The sequence below is a fragment of the Lonchura striata genome, chromosome 1A (assembly GCF_050655825.1).
Source record: "Lonchura striata isolate lonStrDom1 chromosome 1A, ASM5065582v1, whole genome shotgun sequence".
Taxonomy (NCBI): Eukaryota; Metazoa; Chordata; class Aves; order Passeriformes; family Estrildidae; genus Lonchura; species Lonchura striata.
The window spans coordinates 53,805,127-53,827,311 of NC_140741.1; the positions used below are offsets into that span (position 1 = coordinate 53,805,127).

The window sequence follows — 22,185 nt, forward strand, 5'->3', positions numbered from 1 at the left end:
AAAAAGGAAACAAAGAAATAATTCATATTTCAATAGCAATGATAATACAAAATATGTACTGTTATAAGATAACCAAATCCAAGCGATAAGGAATTTTCATGCTGTTATAGAATATGTCCATAAGAAATCATCTCATTACAGCAAAACTCAAAGGACTGATTATCTCACTTCTATTAATTTACACAGAAAACAGTGCTCTTATAGGACACTTAAGAACACACAAATAGAACACTTTTGCACACAAGTATCTCCTTAAATTGTAGTTTTTCTCCTTTTTGTTTGAAAATCTCAAATTTTATATATTTCATATGATTTTTAAGAACCTTATGTTAACACAGACTTACAGGTATGAGATGCATTTTTAACTAAAGGACATTGGTCCCATGGTAATGGATGCTGAAAAGACTGGGAAAAGTAAAACAGGCTCCATCCAATAATGACATTGTAGTACAGTGCCACAAAGAAGCATACCTAGTAAATAGGAAAAAAGACAAACAAAAAGTTACATTTATGAAATAAATAGAAAAATGCTTGCTGAACTTCTGCATATTTCTGTACATCAGTCAATGAACCTAATTAACTAAATTTGGTTTAATTCAACTAAATCAGAAGAATGGAACAAGTTGTCCTATTGAAGTACCTGACATTTTCTAAATTTTCACTTTTCTCCACATTTATTTATGTTACATCTATACTTTTACAGGCATTTTTCCTCCAGAAGAGTACTCTGTTCCACAGTTCCTAATTTCAAAAGAATCACAAAATACAAGTTGATTGAATTAACAGACACATATATGCCAACAGTTTTAATGGATCAATTCAAGTTCTAAGATCTTTGAAAACACTGCAAACTGACCCTTATGCCCAGATATAAATCAATGGCCTTTCCCTGCAGCAAAATCTAAATCATAACATCTGAAAGCAAATACAGTGTTAAAAAAACTTACTATGCAACTTGCAAATCCAATTCCTCCAAGTTTGGGGCTGATATAATTCCACACACCAATACTCCCTCGACGGATCCTCTGCCCGACAGCAAGCTCCAAAAAAAAGAGTGGAATCCCTATTATCAGTAGCAAGATTAAGTATGGCACAAGATAGGCACCTATGAGGGGAACAAAGAATAAATCAGAGTAAATGGAAGAAGAGTCAGAACTTGACAGAACAAATGTGAAAATTTCTAATAGCTTCAAATTTGAATTAGTGTCCTTCATTGCAAAGCTTTTTTGATCACATGCAAGAATAATTATATCTGAACCTTGGTCGTAAGTCTTGTAAAATATCAAAAACCCAAAGACACCTAATCTATAAAGCACTGTAACATGTTTCAGAATAGCCTTTCTGCAAGTGAGATATTACTGAAATGAGTTGTTTAAAATATTGGACATTCAATCAAACTTTTTAGGAATACAGAATCATCGGGAGCTAAACAACCTTACTTAGAAAACCTTACAGCTTGACTTGTAACAGGGCAGCAAGATTGAATATAAAAGAAATATAGAAAACACTCTGTACACAACATTCTGAGTGAGCTTCAATCATAAGAAGTTTTAGAAGATAGCTCTTGATTTCTCCATTTCTCAGATGCTCAAAAAGGGGATTTCATACTGTATATAATAATGATGCTACCCAGCTAAGCAAGGAAACTGTATCAGCCTGTTGCCACAGGGCTCCAGACAGAAAACAGGAACATGAGGCAGAAGCAAAATAGAGTATTGTAGATCTGTATCTTGCAGTACTCACCAACTCTCTCTTCTTCAAGTCATATTTGGAAATGCAACTGTAACACCTTTACATAAACATATATATTAAAAGCAATTCCTCTTTTTTAAGGCCTTATTCCCAGAAATTGATCATACACAATTCTAACTTAAGGATGCATCTCCATTCATATCAGGAAGCCTGATTGCAAGCAAATATATCCATACTCTAAGTGCACTGACAAGTTCAAGCCTAACTTCCTCCGCGGTGTTGTGGAGTATGTAGTACCAGAGCTAACAAAACATGCAGGCATCAGCATAAGCAATGTGGCACCTGACTTTGTGTGGCTCTTACACTGCAATACAGACCACTGTGTTGGACAACTACTCAAAGGCCTTCGAACTTCTCTTTGAAACTATTATAAAGCTAAGGAAAAACCTTTGAGAGATGCAGACTGCAGCGTGTTGAAACAAGCTACAAAGCAAAGATCTAAAGACCTCAGAAGCTTAGATTCAGAGCTGCTAACTTGTATCATCAACGTCTTCATCCTGTGATGAAAGAGAAGCTGAGCAAAGTTCAGAAACCAATTTGGCATTTATCCTCAGCTCCAGCTAAGACCTAAGTTCCCTCATGAAGGGTCAACTTTCTAGGGCTTTTTTAGCAATCTATCAAAATGCACTGGCATTTTCATATCCTTAGTGGGCAATTTATCTCATGTAATACAGCTTATGTTAGAAACCTAACTTTCCTAGGCTCTGCAGGAGGTCTCATGTTCTGGTAGCATTCATTCCTGTTTAGGTCCACTTGCTATTTTGCTCCTCATGAAGTATACACTAATTGGACATCCCCTTCCATTACAAAGATCTTATAAAGATAATAATCATTAACTGCAGTCTTGAGTTCAAAACTAGGGAAAAAAAGAAGAAATAAAATCTGAGAAAAATGGAAGCCTAACATAGGATGTTGACCGCCTGGAATGAGTCTGGAGGCACCACATTGGTCACATTGCAAAACAGACCTGGGAAAGGTCTGGGAAAAGACCTGGGAAAACAATAACTGGGGTTATTCAGTCCGGAGAAGAGAAGACTCTAGAGAGATCTTACAGAACCTAGCAGTACGAAAGGGGACCTACAAGAGAGCTAGAGACCTTTAATAAGGGCTTGTAATGACAGGATAAGGGGGAATCGCCTTTAGATGAAGGAGGGTACATTTAGATATTAGGAAAAAATTATTTACTATAAGGTTGATTAGGCACTAGAACAGGTTGGCCAGGGAGGTTTTGAACTCCCCAACCCCAGAAATGTTCAAGGCCAACTGGATGGGATTTTGAGTAACCTGGTCTAGTGGAAGGGTAGTTTGAACTAGATGATCTTTATGGTCCCTTTCAAACCAAACCATTCTACGATTCTATGAAAAACCAGTTGCACCAGACAAAGAATACTAGTCTCATGTACCTCTCAGTCTATAGACTATGTAATCAATGAAGTAGCTCCACAATAATATGTTATGCAATGATACTGTCTGACAGCGTCTACTGAAGCGTTGTTTTTACTGAGGTAGCAGCTACGTTCCTATTCAGTACTTTGGTGTCTCTCGCAGTTCATCTTCTATGTGTATGTAATGGAAAGAATAGAAAGGACTTACTTGCTATTAAAAAGAGACAGAAAAAAATTAATGTGAGGAAGACTGAGGAACAGAGCAACAACCACATTAAAAAATGAGGGGGACTATCTGTCTTAAAAACATATAACATAGAAACCATTAAATATCCCTGGTTGACTCAAAATTTCTGCAATACAGAATTTACACTGCAAGTGAGAAGCTTTGGCATTACTGTCTTTAAAAAATCTGCTCATACAATTCATTGAAAGCCAACAGTACAGAGGTACTATATCATATAAAGCTACTGTAAATTATACCTTAGATCTTAATTAGACAGATGTGCCACAGCTGATCAGAGACAAACCTATACAGCTCAAAAAAATTGGGGCCTAGTGACTTACCCTGTATCCCACTGGATGACTGTACTAGAGCAGGAACTGAACCCAGCTCTTCAGTGTCCCAGTCCACAACCTTAATCACAAGGCTGCAAAGTTAAGCACATGTTTAAAGACTGGGTTGATGTGGGTGTTTCATGGTGCAGTATCAATGTAAATTGCAAGATTTATCAGTCAGACTCTAAATAAATGTGGTGTTAAATCCACATTACATTAGACATGACAACTCTGTAATTCAGTGGGTAGCCAGACAGCAGAGTTCACCTCTATACTGCTAGGTGTGTGCAAACACCTGAAGTGCTGGTTCTTCTGATTATTCAAACCTCCTGAGCTTCCTTCTGATCTTATTCTTGTCACCAAAATGGACATAATGGAAAACTGTGCATGTGTGAGTTTCAGTATGATAGAGCTTGGACATAGCCGGATCATACAGCTGTATCATAGCTGCAAAGGGCTTCTATGCCCCATAATCAACATGAAACCACAGCATCTCTGGGCAAGTATTTTGCTGAAGTCTTCCCTTGAAGCTAGACATACTTCAAAGAACTCTATGACATCCTAACTTAATCCTAAAAAAGAATCACTGTGGGAACATCTCAGCTCGTCTCATGCCTCCTTGCATGAAAACATGGGACCTTGCAGTTACAATATTGGATAAGAACCATTCTAATTCAAATTTGAATAGTAAACTGGCCTTGAACAACATCCTGCAATCAATCATCTGCTACACCTATCAGCTAAACTGCCTTCTGACTATTACAATTCTGTGTAGCTCACAATCCCCAGGTCTCCTTTCTACACTTACAAAATTATTCAACTGTGAAGTCACTTTGTTTTTTTGCCTGTTTTGGTTTTAAAACACTGGCTTTCATATTTAAAAAAAACCTCATCTCAATTGGAAAAAAATCTCATACTTCTTTTCTAGAAATAATGACAAAGATATAAGACATTTCATGAAGATTTCATGACTGCTAAAACTGTGCACTGTTTTGATTTATTTTTTTATTTATTCAAGCACCAGAATGGGATATCTGGTAAACTGTCTTTTCTTGAGATTACCGTAGGACTGCATTTGGCAATATTATTGACAGAAGTGGAAAAATGACATTGGGTTTGATTTAAGCTCTTAAAAATGCTCCAAAAAATAATAAAATTACATGACTCATTAGTGATTAAAGAGATGGAAAATACTTTCAAAAGCAGTAACACAAGGCAACATAACCATTACCACCTTGATACTACCAAAGAATTTTCTTCTCCTAGCAATTCTTGCTGTAACCTGAAAAACGTATTAACTTTCCACATTTGCTTCAGCTGCTGCTGTGCTAGATTTTAATTAAGCGTCTGGTGTCTGATTTAATTCTTATTCAATCAAGGTAAAGTTTACTACTGTCTTGAAGAGAGATCTTGGCTCTTATCACTTACTACACACTTACTAACAGAATGCAAGCAAGAAGCTGACATTCAGATGAAGATAAACTCATTTTCAATGTCAAATGCTAAAATTTTTGAAGTAATGACAAGTGAGCAACAAAACGCTATAAATTAACAGTATACTAAGCTTTAGTAAGTAAAATTATTTACCACTACAAAATGGAAACTGCTTTTGTCAGGAAAACTCTGATAAATGGTTTTACATTTTACCTGTAGGTTTATAGTCTATCCTGACAGGATATTCTTCCTGTCACTAGTTTCAGTTTCAGTATGTTCAGGCATGCCTGTTTACAAAACCGTGCTTAAAGGATGAATATCACCTTAGTCAAATAGCTTCAACGAAGAATTACACTTGCAAAATAGAAACAAGACATTTTCAGTACACTAAAGTACAACTAAATGTTGAGTCTGATAATAGTGAACTCAAAAAATTATACAGTAGTCATCAGTGAACTCAAGGCACTGAAAAGAAATTACTGATCCAAAGCTACATAATAAAGCCTCTGAATCCATACTCGAGTGTTGGAATACAAGGGAATATTTGCTTTGTTCCCAATTTCTCTTGTATTAGTTGCTTGCTTCTAAGAGCACTGCAGAGGAAAAAGTACAACTGCCATGCTTTTTCATTTGACCACAGAACTTTAAAGTCAATCTGTTGGTATTTCAGTAAAAAATTCAGATGAATTGTAAAAACTCACACTAATTAACTGTAAAAACTCACAATGTGGCTCTACCCAGGTCAATCTTTTCAAAACATAATTACAGCATCATCTGCTACAATTTTTCCTATTTTGCTCACAGTTTTTATATCTAATTGTTTAGTTCTTTTGATTTTTTTACATCACAGAGATAGTAAAAACTACTTATCTTAAGGAAAAAAAAGAAAAATCAGAAAAATCAAGTTAATGCTCACAAAAATGCAATACAAAATCTTTGGGCATGTAGTCCCTTGTAGACTCCTCACTTTTCTTCAAGTAACACTCATTCATTTTAGCAGACTAGCTAATTTAATTTGCTCTTGTTACTTCTAATTATGTAACAGTATCATTATACTTCTGCTAATCCTAAAGGGAAATGACAACCAAAGAGAATAAACTTTAAATATTTTCTTTGTTTGAAAATAGTGAAATGTGTGCAAGCTGTCCTCCAGATGACAATTAGGAGCAGCAGGAAATTATAAATCTAGTTTGTCACTGTTTATGAGCATCTTGGCAAGACTGGGTAGACCTGAGCAGTTCATTTTTAAGGCTATCAACCACAGCAAGCTAAGGCAGCTCCGAACCTAAGTTATGCTAACATAGGTTATGAAATTGTTATACAGGAACTGTGCATATCTGAACAAACACACATATTCACCTTCATGGAGTAAAGGAGGAATAAACAAATCCTACAATGCAAAAATGAAGTTGAGCATACTCAGCTGCAGCACAAATTTTCTTTATCGAGAATCAAGGATGAAACAGCTTTTTTATCTGTTAGGCTGCAAAGAGTGGAAGAGGCACCCTAAGTGCCAGATGGGGTCTGGGCAGGGGTAAGAAGGGCCTGTGGTGAGGGCAGAGAGATCTATAGTCAGTTCTTAAAACTTTACTGAACATCCTCAGCCCCTATTTCACAGAGCCTAAAACTCCTTTGCACCCCCCCTCTCAAAGTCAAGAAAACCAGCACCCTCAAGTGCTCTCAGCTTGCTCCCAGATTTTTTTTTTCCACTTGATACATCCGGCATTACAGCTACATCACCAGTGTGGATCCAAGTACATCCCAGCTGCATACCAGCCTTTTCTCTCACCTCTCCCAACAAATATTTTTCTGGGAATATGTGAAAAGTCAGCAAAAGCTACCCAGTCTAGCTGCAATTTAGACAACTATAAAAAAATACCAGGTATTACTCTAAATATTTATGAGCTGCTATGAATTAAAGTAATGGGAGTAAGTGTTAAATAATAACAAGAAATAAACTGAAGGAAGTTGGTTTGGTAAAACAGACTAGAGCCAGAGACTGCAAAGATATCTACAGACATCCAAAGTCTCACTGCAGTGTAGGGCTACTCAAGTTACTTTCAAAGATGGTATCACAGGTATCTCATTGAAGCAGTAGAGAGCTCTGATGTTAGGAGTGTCACTATACCACAGGCCACAGCATAAACACACTAAATCTCTATTGAAAACAGGGTGGGAAACACAATTTTTTTCCACAAAATTCTCAAATAACATTATCTATTTGGGCTAACCTTGCTGTGTCTTATCTATGTTTATTTTGCTGTTCTTGTCACAGAAGTTTTTAAAAAAATAAAAATTAAGATTACTTCACAGTTAGGATTTGTCTTGTCTTTTACTGGTGGCTTTAGTGTTTTAAGAAGGTTGTGATGGAAACTAATGAGTAACTATGGTTTTTACTTCTTTTTGGTTTAAATTGGAACTGGATCTATTGGTTTACTACTTTTTAATCTAATTTCCTCCCCTCACATGGTGTTTTCCAGAGATAAGTTCCTTAAACACAGGGAAGGATATGAAGGTCTGAACTGTAGGTAGAGACCAAGTCATACACTAGGAAAGTTTACCTTACACCAAGGGACTTCAACAGGTATTTATAGTAAAGCTTTATCAGCAGAAGATTAAAGAACACTTCTGACACTGATATTTACATGGGTTACATAAAACCACTCTAATTTAGCCTAGAAAACTTATATGAAATAATATGTGTAGCAGAAAACAGAACCTCATATAAAATGTGTGTAGGTTTTCTTACCATGTGCTTGAAGTTTTCATTCCCCCTATTCTTCTATGCACTTGTGATAACTATCTGTCCATCTGCACACACATACAGGCACCAATGTACTTTAATATTTCCAAATTTTGTGCCACCTTCTCCATCTTACATTATGATTAACTTGAAAACCAAGCAAACCTCAGCTCTAACGATCAATTCCTTTTCTCTGTTGCTAAGAAGGCTGCCATTAGCTAAAATGGTGCAAAATCATTGTTAAAAGCCAAATACACCCTTGTCTCAGCATGTGCAGAAAACATTTTATCTCCACGCACTATGTTATGCATCCAATTTCCTGCAATCACAGCACAGGAGAAAACACTTAAATACAATCTCTAGTGACACCATAGTTACTTCTTCAAATTTGATTAATAAAGTGTCATTATCCTTGAAGATTGGCTGGTTTACTGTTTTAGTGGGTTTGGAGTTTTTCTTTCAGAAATGTGAAATTATCAATTCATATCTGACCAGAATTAAAGCAACTGGCTTGCAAAATTCCTAACTAGACACAAAATTCCTACATTAGACACAGACTTTCAAAGGGACACAACTACACAAAATAAAATGCTGTAGTTCATTGTCCCTGAGACTACCATCTTAACAACATACTTTAAATCAATCATTTAATGACTTTCTCTCCACAATAAAAGAGAAAAAAAGGAACTTAAATGATAGTAAAAAAAACCCAGTAACGAGATATAAAAGATTTTAACGTAGTCCTTAGAAGATAGAATATTTGAAAGCATAAATTAAATTTTTAATGCTTTAGTTGAGAGAAAACAAATAAATAATTTCACCCTATCATATTCTAAGTTCATTTGTATACTCAATTACATCAGCTGTATCATTCAGCTTTTGAAAAAGCAGCAGGAGTAGAATGTTATTCTTCAGCATCTGTACACATTCACTTTCTAAAAGTGATAAAAAGTGGCAGGTTTGTTTTGAATTCAGCTTAGTAATCAGCTATGATAGTGTGCGTTAATGTAGTATATTTGGGTATAGCACTGGATGAAATACTAATCCTGCATTCACAGAGGAAGGAAAGTTTCCAGCCTCATACTTCAAACTGTGTTGAAGACTACAGATGGTCAACTAAGAAACAGCTTGATGTCATTGTTTTAAGTGAAAGGTTATTTACGAAAATAGTAAACTGTCTTAACAGTACAAAAACAGATGTAGTCCCCTAATAGAATGATTTAAATTATTTATCATCAGTTAAAAAAAATAAGAAAAACTAAAACCCTTATTTTTCCCTCCCAGAGTATTCTGAAGCTCTTGCCAGATGTAAATCATGATCAAATGACCAGGAGTTAAAAGCAAATAGAAAGTAAAGGTGTGAACTTAGTACCACTAAATACTAAAAGATCAAATGTTGCTTTGGTCTTCAAAGTAGATACAGTTTTAATGCCTTGGATTTATTGTCAAATTACTATAAAGAACACTTAAGCACAACAACCAGGTCCTAAACAATGCAACCCTCCATAATTATATGTTATGTGTAGCCACTGGTTTGAGCAGTAACTAAGGTTGCATCAAGAGCCTTCTACCCTAAAATGAGGAAACGGCATCTTAGAAGAATCTGCTACTTAAACAAATGCATCTTTCTAAAAAAAGGAATGTGGATTTTTCCTCATAGGTTCTGGCAAAAACTAAAAGAAAAACCTGACATGTTGGAGCAGATTTGACTGTGGCTCTCTCTGCTACCTTTGAAATCTGAAAGGTTAGCATAATCATCTAGGTACAACCAGCTCTATCACAAAACTTACCTCCACCATTCTTCTGACACAGATAGGGGAATCGCCACACATTCCCCAATCCCACAGAAAATCCAACTTGTGCCAGAATATATTGGAGTTTGCTGTTCCAAGCAGGTCTTTCATCTTCTACATCTGAGCCTTCTTCAACATCTACATCTTTTTCTTCTGTATCATCGACCATAAGTTCACTTTTCTTGAAGGCATCATCTGAAGAGTCCTCATTAGAGAGCAGGTCCTTAACTGACTCAATGACCTCATCATCTAGCTCTCTTTTCACGACCTTGCTGTTCTTAGGCATTTGTAATTTGAAACAAACAGCAAGACGTTCAGCTGAAACAGATGGACACTGAAGTAGACTCTCCTTCTGCTTGGGAAAAAATACTGGATAAAAAGAATGAAGATGGTGCCTGATGGGTCCTTGATACCAGGGAATCAAGAGTAAGGGCTTCTATTTCTGAATGCTTGTTCTACTGAAAGTATCTGTGGAAAAAGAAATTAAAAAGTATATTAATATGCAGAAGAAACTTAATTTTAAAATCATGTGCTTGATTTTACCCATTTTTGTATAGCTTAATGATTTTGACAAGAGGAGAAAGTAAGAAGAAAGGGATGTTAAACCACTTTCAAATTGTAAGGAGTAAGTCCACTATGTGGTCTAAAATATTTTATAAAATACATTTTGTTCACTTGTTAAGGGTTTTGTTTTGGTTTCGTTCCTAAGGACTGATAGGCTAACTGCTCATATTTTGATACCAAAGCAAGATTATTCTAATCCAGCATAAAAAATTATGCACTTTACTTAAAATGTAGGAGCCCAACTCCCTTACTTCCTGAATGAATCGCTGTACTTGAATTTATTAAAAGTATATTTTAGTAAAAGTAAATTTAAGTTTTTCAGACCATTTCAGAAAGTCATGCAGCAATTAAAATTTTGATAGAGAGGATACACCTAGTAGTTCAAAAGCAATGGTGACTTACTTTCTTGTTATTCTTCATCTTGGAATATACAATCACAGTCACAGTTTGAAAGGAGAGATGCTCATCTCTTATAAGCTTTGATGCTTTAGATATTTTTAATTATTTCCTGTTTCTAAGAAACTATCTGAAATATTTGACATGCAAAATCCATTTTAGAAGCCTACTGTTTCAAATGTGTATGTACAGAAACAAAAAGGCCTGTGTTTGAATACATGTTTTTCTTAAACACAATCATTTAAAAAGACAGACTTGCTTGCAACTGCCATACAGAAGGTAACCTAAGATTTTGGGGAGGAATGTTTTTCAATAAATTCTTCACTAATCACATGGGATAAAACTGGTGTGTGAAAAGCCATCTGCACAATTAAGAGTCTTAAAAAGGATTTAGATTATGTGTTAAGCTTCATGAAAACTCTAAAGAGGGCTTCTGCAAAGAACACACAAGAAGTCTGATCAGCAACTGCTAACTGATGAGAATCAGAAATTACTTCAGGAAACATAAGGCCTTACAGCTTTTGCTTATGAACTTGCTGCAACATCTCATCCATAGTATGAAGGCTGCATCATGTCCTGACAAAATCCCATGCAGTGGAGAACTGCAAAGTACTGTTCACGCAGTTACTGAGAGGTCAAGAACCTCACAGCTGCTTCTGTGCCAGAAAGACATTAAGCCACTGGAACCCAGCCCACAACTTATCAAAATGAGACCTCACAGCACCAGAAATAAAACCTCTGCCACCACCAGGCTGCTATCACCAGCCTCCTAGCCAACAGGGCAATTACTTTTACCAATAATTTCCAAGGATTTGGAAGTTGAAGTTCACTCCAGTTGCCTACTGAACTCTACTGTAATCTCTTTTCACTGATTCCCTAGACTCCGGTCACTGTCTTCTCACTTTCCCTTATGTTACTGCCTCCTCTCAGCAATTCTAGCTCTGGCAGTCAGCCCAATTTTTTTAAGTCTGCTACAACATACTTATCTTGTGATCTGCTTCATGTTCACTACTGTCACTGAATGGTTCAGGGTCCTATAAACCTTCCTTCTGACATGCAGTGGGACTAGCACCAGGCTTGCTTTGACTGATACCAGTTCTTTTAAAAAAAAAAAAAATTAAGTGTATGAGCTATACAGAGAACAGTAGAATAGGGAAAAAGTTATTTATACAAGAGAGAAATCCTAATACTCTATCCTGGGCTAAATCTGGGCTGAATGTTTGTGTGAGTCTCTTTTCATCTGTTCTGTCTTTTGCACTGCAGTCTTCAAAGGACTACACCCTCTGCTAGTTCATACATGATTCAGTGGCTCTTAGTTCTGAGATACCTATGTAGAACCAAAATGCAAACTTAACACATTAAGCAGAAGCATTTAAGCAGTTCTAATGGAGCTTTGGGACTATAAGCCACAGCATCTGGTACTTCAAACATTACTTTTTGTCACATTTCAAACATTTTTTTCCTTTTGTTCCACTGATGTAAATTAGAAAGCAGCTTCTCAGTTCCAGTAATTAGTAGTAAGTTCAGGGATTACATTAAAATGAAACAGCTGCATATGTGAAACGACATCAGTATTTGTCTCTGAGTCTGAAATCCTTCTCTAACTGTAATAACAAAAAGAGATTTTCAGTCAAAAAGACACAAGCCATCCATAAGTATCTACTGAAATGTTTTAAAAGGTCATACCTGTTTTGATTATTTTAGATAGAGCAACTTGCAGAGTAGTAATATGATTTATCTGGAGCTCTCACTGATGAGTCAATTCCAACAAAAATTGCATCACTCTGTCCTGTCATGCATTAAACATTGCACTGCTACACTTCAGGATAAATTGGGTTTGAAACTTCTACTCCTAGCACAGTATCGTAATTTCCCTTTCATTAACCTTCCATTAAACAGTATGTTATCCACAGAAATATCACTGTATAGACTGCAATTTACAGGGCTTGAGTAAATGTGGGAGGCATGTTCAGCAGACTGGTGCATGGTTTTAACAAGACTGCTTTCCTAACTCAATATATTATCACTGGTCAGACTGCACTAAGGATGGAGGACAGTCCTTCTGGACACATCACAAATCCAAAGGCACTCTCCTACTGTCAGATTTAACAACTTTTCTGTCTTAAAGGAGCTGGTACTAATGCAAATAAGGATTTCTCTCTCAAGAGGTACTACCATCAGGTACAAATGTTTGAAGTGTGAACCCAGCAGGTTCGTGCAAGGAGTCTACTGCTGTGTGCTCAGCATTCCCAGAACGCAGTCAGTGACATGCACAGAAGCCCCTCTGATCCAGAACAAACCTGCACAGAAGACGATGATACCAAACTACTCAGCTTGAGTTAGGTCTAGGTATGAATGCTCCTGTGTGAAATCTGAATAGGGAGAAAGAGTTACTCACCAGCATTGACTAGCTAAACACGAACCACTGAACAAGCTTTCTTCTTCCTCATCAGAGTATTGAACTTGAGCACTTCACCATATAAAATGCTATTCTATGTTCCCACATCACTGGGATGTAGTCCAGTATTGAAGTTCATCAGCATTAAACTAGGAAATATCACACCAAATTTTGTTAAACATCTTCAGTTAGTTCTAGTACTTGTTACCTTCTACACTGCCTTGTACAGAAATACAGAACTATGTGACGAGACAGGTAATTCTGTAAATCCTTCGTAAAATGGGGATTTGTTATGTAGATTTTTGAATTATACTTAGTAGAAACTGTCATTATATTAGGATTTCAAGTCCTAAATCTTGTCAGGTATTTTAAAACATTACTATGATATAACCAGTACCTTGAAGTAAAATGTCTAAAATACAATTTAGCCTTATTAAAGCTGTTTGTAGGTTGTATTTTTTTTTTCTGTCTTGAATTTAGATCATAGAATATGATCAATTGATTAAGTTCTCAGCATCTCACCCTTTTCATGACTCAAATGATGTAACCTGTCAGATGAAAACACTGAATGGAAATTTTTATTACCACCTTTATTGAAGAACATAGTATTTTTCTGGACTTTTCCATGACTGAAATGAGCAAATAAGAATGATTTTCCTTTTTTTTTTTTTTAATATAAATTCCATTTATAAAGAAATTTAAAATTATTCTTAAACTGACCTGACAAGTGTTTGTATTGCTTGATGGAATTTAACAGAAGGGAAATTGATGAACAGTATATGGTCAAGTTAAAGGAACATATAGAAAATTATTCTGTCACTGAAATAAGAGCAATCAATAATCTTAGTTGGCATAAACAAACTTTTGCAAAAAAACTTACTAAAAAATAGGAGCTAGATTTTAAGTCTGTCTTACTAGCATTGTCCTTGATAGGCTAAAATCTATTTCTTTTACATACTGAAAGATAACACAGTGACTCTTTTCTGATATAAAGCAAACTGCAAACCCCAACTTTCTCAGAACACAGGAGAAATTTTGGGGTTTTTTTTCCATGGAAAAAGAATCAACTCAATGCACCAGCATGCAGAAGTAAAGTAACCTGATTAGACCTCCACATCACTAGCAGATTAAGCAATAATAATCCCTTGCAGGGAATTCAGACCCAAATTAGCTCCCTGGGAGATCCAGGCTCACTATAGAACTTTTACTTCAGCTTCAGGCCTGCATTCAGAAATGCTGGCAATGCCTCCATTGACCAGACTTGCACGCGTTTGCAGTAAGACCCAAAGGAACTTCATTAGTCAAAGCACCAAAGGACACATTGAAAAACATTGCTGCATGTCCTTTTCTCACAATCTCTTTTGTATGAACACCCAGTAAGGGGGTTGTCCTGGTTCTGTTCAACACTGCTGCTCCTCTTCACCATTACACTGAATCTTATGTCAGGCTCCTTCCAATGCACCTTTACTGCATGCCAATCAATATATAGGTAACTACTAGAAGAACACTGTATTTCTGGTTTTCTCAGCTGTGTAATACCAATAAACAATTAAAGTTAAAAGGCTGGAGATTTTCACAACATTAATGGAAAAGCAGGCACAAAAAAACCCTCACAGATTTCAAAGTATAATGACTACAGCTGCCCCATGATCTTGGAAATTCAGCAAAAACCTCTATAAAAAGCCATTTGTAAGACAATTTCATCCCACAATACTATTGCAACGACTGATATAACTAAATATTCATGAACTTCTAACCGTGTTTTTCCAACATAAATTACAACACAATAATTCTTACATTACATTTCTTCTTAAAACAAGCACTCCCCTCTGAAAAGGAAAGCCAAAAATATTATTTTCTAACACACTGTACTTCTTTATAATCTTATTTTTAGTTCTGATGGAAACACAATTTGACAAAATGATTTACATTTCCTTTTAATGCTTTACAAATAATCCTCAATACCTTTTTTCATTCCATGCTTGCCATTGAAGGGATTAGCGATCAACACTCTATTCTTCAAAGCACTCCATTCTTCCCTGAGGAAGCAGTTACATACCAACATGCTGCTTTGAGGGTGGCAAAATGCAATAAAGAGCTGCAGCTAGTTCTCATCACTATAATCTCAGTTTTGAAAGTAGATTATGCCAAATGTGGTGTATCAGTCCACTCCCACAAGCCTGTCTTGATGTTGTGATGCACTAAATAGCTTATTTAGTTGTTGTTTTGCAGTGGGTGATTGGGAATTTGCACTGAGTAGTTTTTATGTGGCACTATGGAGTTGATGTCACATTGGTCTATTCCACGCACCTTTCCCCCCACTAAGCCTCAGGTGTGACAGCCTCTCCCTGGCCTGCTCCCCGCTCCTCCTCTCCTCACCTGTGTCCCATTGGATGTCCAGTTCCACCCCACCCCTTTTCCCTGGGCTCAAAACCCCCCTGGAGGGCACCTTTGGTCTCTTTTTTCTTCTGGACACCACCAGACACCTCAGCCTGTTACCCCCTGAGGTGTCACCTGGAATCCAGGTGGCTCCTTATAATAAACAGGATTTGAGTCCCAAAGAGAGGAGCACTTCCTGTCTTTTATCTTTGTCCATGTAGGATTGCTCCCCCATGCTCAGAGAGAACCAGGGGGTTCCTACATCTTATTATGGTCCTTTTCACCAAATCTTCCCTTTGACTCCCAATGAAGGAACTAGTACAGTTAAGCAGAGGACATGGAATCAAAAGTTGGGATTTTCACCATGACACATATTCATAAAAGATTTTTATTGATATTCATGCCAAATGTTTCAGTCTGTATGAAATCACGGGAGAAGAATCATACGCAGAAGTGCAGAAGAGGAGGCTTTTGCATCAAAAGGAAATCTACAAAAGGCATCTCAAATATGAGTCTACAAGCTGGAAAAAAAAGCATGATGGAAACAAGCAATATAAGAAATGAAAACTGAAGTTTTAGGAGCAAAGGATGGCTGTAAGTCTGCAAAAAAGAAATTTGTGAAGACAGGATGAGGAGAATACCTACTGGCCGTCATATTTGAGTGAAAAAGAGGAAGAAGATTGCAGGAGCAAACCAGATTTCATGGGAGTACTGTGACTGTGAAGAACAGCTATCACTGGGGGAATCTGTGTACAGATAATTATTTCAGGAAGAGTTACACTGTGTTACAGTACTCATTGCACAGACTGAATTACTGCTGCAATGCAGCATTGTGTTCTTTGGCGGAAATAGGAATACACACCATAACCTTTTTGCCTAGTCAAGTCCATCTCTATCTATAAACTAAAGCAACCATAATGCTGCTCTTCAGCATGAACTACATGATCTAGCATTTTTCCCTACGTGGTTTAATACAGCCTGTCAGTATGATATAAATTCAATAGGTGCTTAACTCAATTGCAGTTAAAGATAATTATTTTCTATACAATTATACTTGTATTAGCATGTCTCAGAAAACATCATTGAAGAATGTAAAGAAATCTGTTACACATTCATGACTCTAAAAAAATAAGAGCTCTGTGGGCTATGGGATACTTAAACACATTAGAAAAAAGATTTTATTCTGGTGTCTACAACAGAACCATTCATACTATAGCAACACTATTTAAAAATGCAAGACTAAATTGACACCTGCTGCAGATACATGTCGTTATACAGTCTTAAGTGACACTGCATCTGTTTCATATTGTTTCATATTGCTGGGAAATTTGTTCTCCATTTGTACAAAATTTTGTTCATGGCTTTATCATACAATAAAACCCTGCACAGACTCAAACACAAAAAAAATCTGGTCCGGATTAGTCTCCTTAAATTTTAATTACAGGAGAATACTTCCTACTATTATAGAACAAATACAATAAATGAACAAAAAAAGTGACGTTTCTTTCTCGGGATTGTTCATTATCAACAGACTTGATCTTAACAGTTTGTATGACTACTGCCAAATCCCTGGCCAAACAGAATATCTAGAGACAGAATGTTACAACCTAGAACTCTTAAATGTCAGTTTTTCTTTTCACTGTACATAACCTCTAAAGAATTAATTTGCCTTACTGTAGTTTCTCACTTCTGTACAGGTTTTTCAGTATTTTCTTCTCACAAATCAACCTCGCTGAAATACTTCAGACTAACGGGATGAGCTAACTGTAACCTCCTATTCAAATGGAGAAAATATATCACTTAATCAGAAGTCTTTCTTATATGTACTTCATTGAAAGAACAAATTCAGTAGTTACCACTCCTTCAAGTAAACTCTACCCCTGGTTGGTCGAACTTAAAAGCTGCAACTACTGGCAACTTGAAACAAAATCTCCATATTCTAAGCTTACCATATATGACACGAGAGACCCGTGATTTTGTTGTACAATTTTATCACACTTCTCAGAAGTGATAGGTTGTAAAAGTACATTTAATATTTCAATAAAGTATTAAAGTTACTCAAGTTGCAAAATCAATTACTGAAAATTAGATATTACCTGATACGCAGTTGTCTCGAGACCCTAATTCTCTAACCTCTGTGCTTTAGAATGGATCAATAAGTAAATCATGTTGTTCTTGGGAAGAATTTATGTGATTACATCTTCCTCTTTTTTATATACAAGCAAAAAGCCAAACTGAACACATGGGTTAATGGAAATCACACTTCTCATCATATTTGATTACATTACATGAATCATGCTTTCAAGTTATGTTACAATAAATGTCTATGTCTTTAGAAAGAAAATTATTAATACCAATTCCACTAGAGAAAATCAAACACTGTAAATGCCCTATTACATTTGTCCCTTCTCCATTATGGCTTAAGGAGAGCTGAATTATTAATATTGCAGTACACATTTCTTATACTTGAAATGCAAAACTATCATCTGCCACCAGCAAGAACCTCTCTCCCCAAAGTGGGAAATAGACTGCTGGCACCATGACTTGAGGCACTGTAGTTCACAGCATTACACAAACTTGCTCTTTGCTTTCTCCCATACAAACAAGGAATCCCTGGCCTTAGGAGTGAAGGATAAGAATGCAGAGCTCTGTTTCAGTGTAGGCTTATGGGAAGTTCAGCCCAGTTACTGCTGTTGCTTAATGCAACCATTCTGGCACTTACCACTGCATTTTCACACCCCTTTGTACTGTCTCATCAGGATTTGTGCTTAAAGCTCTTCAGTAGAATAGCATTTGGTTGTCATTTGTCAGTGACACTTTTTGCCCTCTGAATTATTTCAACACATTGCCTGAGTAATGGCAAGGTTACTTTGAATCAATTTTCAAGGACAAATGGAGTTGCTCAAGTGGCCACCTGCTGATACGTCAAAGTTATTCTGCAACTGAGAATTCAGAGATCTCTAAAATCATGTGTAAAAGCTGCTACCATTGCTATGCCGATCTATTAACATTTGGGACTGAAAACTGTTCTTCCAAAATCAACAGGTATTTTGTCTTTTAATTAAGAACATTAATAATGGAGATGAGTGAAATGGTCAGAATAAGGGAAATAGCTGGGAAAACGGGTAAAAATGTCCTTAATATTGTGTATACTTCTGGAACAGTACTCTAGAGAATTTCCAAAATAAAATCTTCCCAGAAAGATTCTACCACAAATACTACAAGTGGTAATTCCATACCACTTGAGCAGCAACTACTCCTTAACAATGTCATCTGAAAAAAAGGAATAGCTGCAATGAGTAGATTGTGTTTCTGAGTAATTTGTGATTTTTTTTTTCCTCACTAATTCGGCATTTTAAAAATCTTGTGCATGCAGGATTTTGCAATATGGAAAAAAGACAACCGTAACAATGACGAGACATGAAAAGTCAAAAAGAATCAGATTATGCTATAAAACTAGTTTCAAGATGCCTTGGCAGATTCACATAATCAGTTTTCTGTACTGGTGACACATCTGAACGGCTATGAATGGTTTGGTTTTTCATGCATAGATCAAAACCAATGGGATTTTTTGTTCTTGAGTCTGAAGTGCAGAGCTGAGCCCAAAGGGAGTGTCCAATATGCACCGCATGCAGGCTGTGAGTTTATGATTATATTAATATGGGGTGTGGGTAAACAAAAAACTTGTATATTAGCCAAAACAAAATTAAGCAATCTTTCCTAAGTATTTTTCACAGTTTCCTTTCTAATGTGATGCTGATAATGGGAAATATACTGCTAAACAGAAAAAAACCTGATTATGTTGTCATCAGTTTTTAATCAAATGGCGAGAAAGCTGCCTGCACAATACATCCAGCATATATTTATATGACATCAGATAACAAAATCTTTACTTCATTTGCACTTTTCTTTGTAGGGGGGAAATTGGGTCCATATCCTGTGATATGCCACAGTGACACACAGATGGTAATATACTATTTAGAAATTATTAGGCTTATCTTAGAAAACAACACTACAGCAATGAGCTTGTTATGTAGCAGCAGCACACTGAAAATAAAATAGTTGATGATAATGTGGTCTTTAACAAGTAAAACGCAGTGCAATTTACTTAAATAGATGAAATCCAATCACCCCATACCCTCAATTCTCATGCGTGCCAGGTCAGTGTGACTGTGCATTCGTATTACGATCATCTCATTTACTTCCACCACAAAAGCAAAGCCTTGCAAAGAAGTTCCAGCTCGCTCTAACACTAGCAAAATGATAAAAAATCCAGGCAATAGGGGCACAGAAAATTAAACGGATTAATAAGCAAATCAAAGAGGAAAAGAATCACTAGAACACTGTAGGTATGAATCTACCCTGTGGACATGTCGTGGTACACAGCGGGCTACAACCATCAAAATCCTGCACAGAAAATAAATCCGAGAGGCACGAAGGTTGGGAGAAGGTTCTCATTACCATACCCACCCAAACATGGCTGACACCGGGGCGCAGCAGCCCCCGGCCGCGGGGTGCCCCCGCCTTCGCGGGGCGAGAGCCGCGGCTGGCGCGGCGCCGCGAGGCACCGGGAGCCCCGCCGGGCGCCGCCCACGCTCCGCAGCAACAATGCAGCGCCCGGGCCCGGCCCGCGCCCTGGGGCGCGTCCGCCCGCGGCACATGGTGCGGATGGACCCGCGGCACCCGGCTCCTCAGCGGCCGGCTGGCCCTGCTCTCCCCGAGCCCGGGCTCGTCCGTGCGGCGAGCACATCACCGGGCGCTCCCGGCGGGGAGACAGCCCGCGCCCCGCTGCTCCCGGAACACGCGCTACACATGCGGCTGAGATTTTTTACGCAACACGCGGGAGATGAATGAAATTTCTTTCCCTCGAAAAAAGATGTGTTTCTCGCCCTTGCCAACAGCAATAATAATAATAATTACGGCGATTAAAACAGCCCCGTACATCCTTTTAACCTACCGCCAAGTTAAAACACATGGGCGGCTTCTAATCGGCGCTCGCTATTGTTTCCCGAGGGGCCGGCTCTCTCCGCGCCAGCGAGAGGCTGGCACCACGGCCAAAGTCCCGCTCGGGCTAGGGAGACCCCCGAGCCACAGGAAGGCGGCCGCCGGCGGAAAGGATCCCCACACTCATCCTGCCCCTTCCCGCCCGGCGACACGGCCAGGCGGCCACGCTGCCCCCGCGGCCGCATGGCAGGGCTGGGAAAGCGCGGGCCGCCCGCGCACCGCGCTCAGCGCCGCGCCGCGCCGCGCCGCGCCGTGCCGTACCGTGCCCTGCCATGCCATGCCATGCCGTGCCTTACCTCCGCCCGCCGGGCGCCCGTTGCGAACAGGGGGGGCCGGGTGCCCCCGCGGGCGAGGATGGCGAGCGGGGCCGTGCGGGCGCGGGGCTCAGCGGCGGGCAGGCGGTGGCAGCCACATGTGCCCAACCCTCACTGCGGCGGCGCTTAAAGACAGGCATAAGAGCGGCGGGGGGAGAGGAAAGGGGAGGGCAGCGCCGGGCCGGGGGAGCCGCACCTCCTGACGCAGGGAGGAGCGCACACCCACCCGCCTGCAGCAGCATCTCTCTGCCGGAGGCGGGCGGGGAGGAGGCAGACGCGTCAGCGAAAGGAGAAGTAGGCCGCCGTGCCAAAATCCCCGCGGTCACGCTTGGGCAGCGCGGGTGCCTCGTTTCTGCCCTCACCTTCATCCCCTGCCGCCTCTGCGCCCAGGCGGGTGCCGGTGCCCAGGTGCCGTGTGCCGCTCGCGCGGGCTGCGAGCGGCCCGCCCTGGCCTTCCTGCCGCGGGGGTAGCGGCACACGGGCGGGGGGGCGGCCGGGAGGCGCAAGTAGGCACACGGATGGGAGCTTCCTCGGAGAACACCCAAGTTTTCCAAAAGAAGGAGATTACTGGGAATGAGGGGTCTGGGACCCAGGAAGGAAGAGAGGTCCGTCGCGGGGCGGCCGCAGCGAGTACATCACCTGTGTGCTGGAGGCCGGCAGGCGGCTGGGAGCGAGCTTGGGGGCAGAAGGGGTGGAGGAGAGACGTGGGAAGAGTGGAAGGCACCGACCACCCCCATGGTGATGGGACACAGGTCTTGTAGCCCCGACTCCTACAGCTGCTTCAGTCGCAGGACGGCGATGTTTGACTTCAACGCTTCCCCGAAAGATTCCGTCATTAAGTGTTCACTGCCATTCGGTCAGTTTTTTCTCTGCTTGCACTTCATTTTAGGGAAAAAAATAATAAAAAGGCAGATCGATCCTGTAATGAACAAAAGAGCCTTCCTGGTTCCCATGGCAATAGTGGGACACTGCTGGCTCTAGCTAAGTACTGATATTGAAATGTTAATTAGCTAATTGCTCTGTCTAAACTACCTGGAGATTACCTGCCTCCCCTCCCCTTCCCCCCCCCGCCATTCTAGGACTAAGATGCAAATAGGGGAGCCCGTGGAACCATGAGAGCGTGTTTTGGGGGATAAAGACACCCCTAAATGGAGAGCTAAACACAGAGAGGGGGCTGGACAGGTGCGCTGGCTGAGGGAGAAGGATCGATGTTTGACCTGTCACCATCACCTGCGGAAGACTAGACTGGAGTGGACTGTGGGAAGCAGTAACAAAAGCAGATTTTCCTAGTATTACCACGAGGAAAGGAGAGGGGCGTGCTGCTGCTCTGGACTTCAGCTACAGACTATGCATGCCTCCTTCCCCTGTGGCTACCTGGTAAAGCTATAACAGTGGGGGCGAGCTCCGTGTCAGGCCCCCTGCCCAGCTGATCTTTTTAATAAAGAGCTGAACATTAATAAAGGCA

At 39.3% G+C, this 22,185-nt stretch overlaps 1 protein-coding gene across 5 annotated transcripts in view; it reads right to left on the reverse strand.

Annotated features, from left to right (window-relative positions):
* SLC6A15 (solute carrier family 6 member 15) overlaps positions 1 to 21,103 on the reverse strand; it is a 37,117-nt gene extending 16,014 nt beyond the window's left edge. Inside the window, exons 1-5 of one of the 5 annotated variants that reach the window (XM_021528039.3) lie at positions 20,703 to 20,888; positions 12,926 to 12,997; positions 9,663 to 10,133; positions 948 to 1,105; positions 345 to 471 (exon numbers count right to left, since the gene is read on the reverse strand). In XM_021528039.3, the coding sequence (XP_021383714.1) occupies positions 345 to 471; positions 948 to 1,105; positions 9,663 to 9,951 (574 nt within the window). In that variant the 5' untranslated portion in view covers positions 9,952 to 10,133; positions 12,926 to 12,997; positions 20,703 to 20,888. Of the gene's footprint in view, positions 1 to 344; positions 472 to 947; positions 1,106 to 9,662; positions 10,134 to 12,311; positions 12,906 to 12,925; positions 12,998 to 20,359; positions 20,515 to 20,702; positions 20,889 to 21,082 lie in introns of those variants that run through there. The other 4 variants (XM_021528040.4, XM_021528037.4, XM_085570173.1 and 1 more) reach the window with 4 other exon arrangements.
* Positions 21,104 to 22,185: the final 1,082 nt, after the last annotated feature.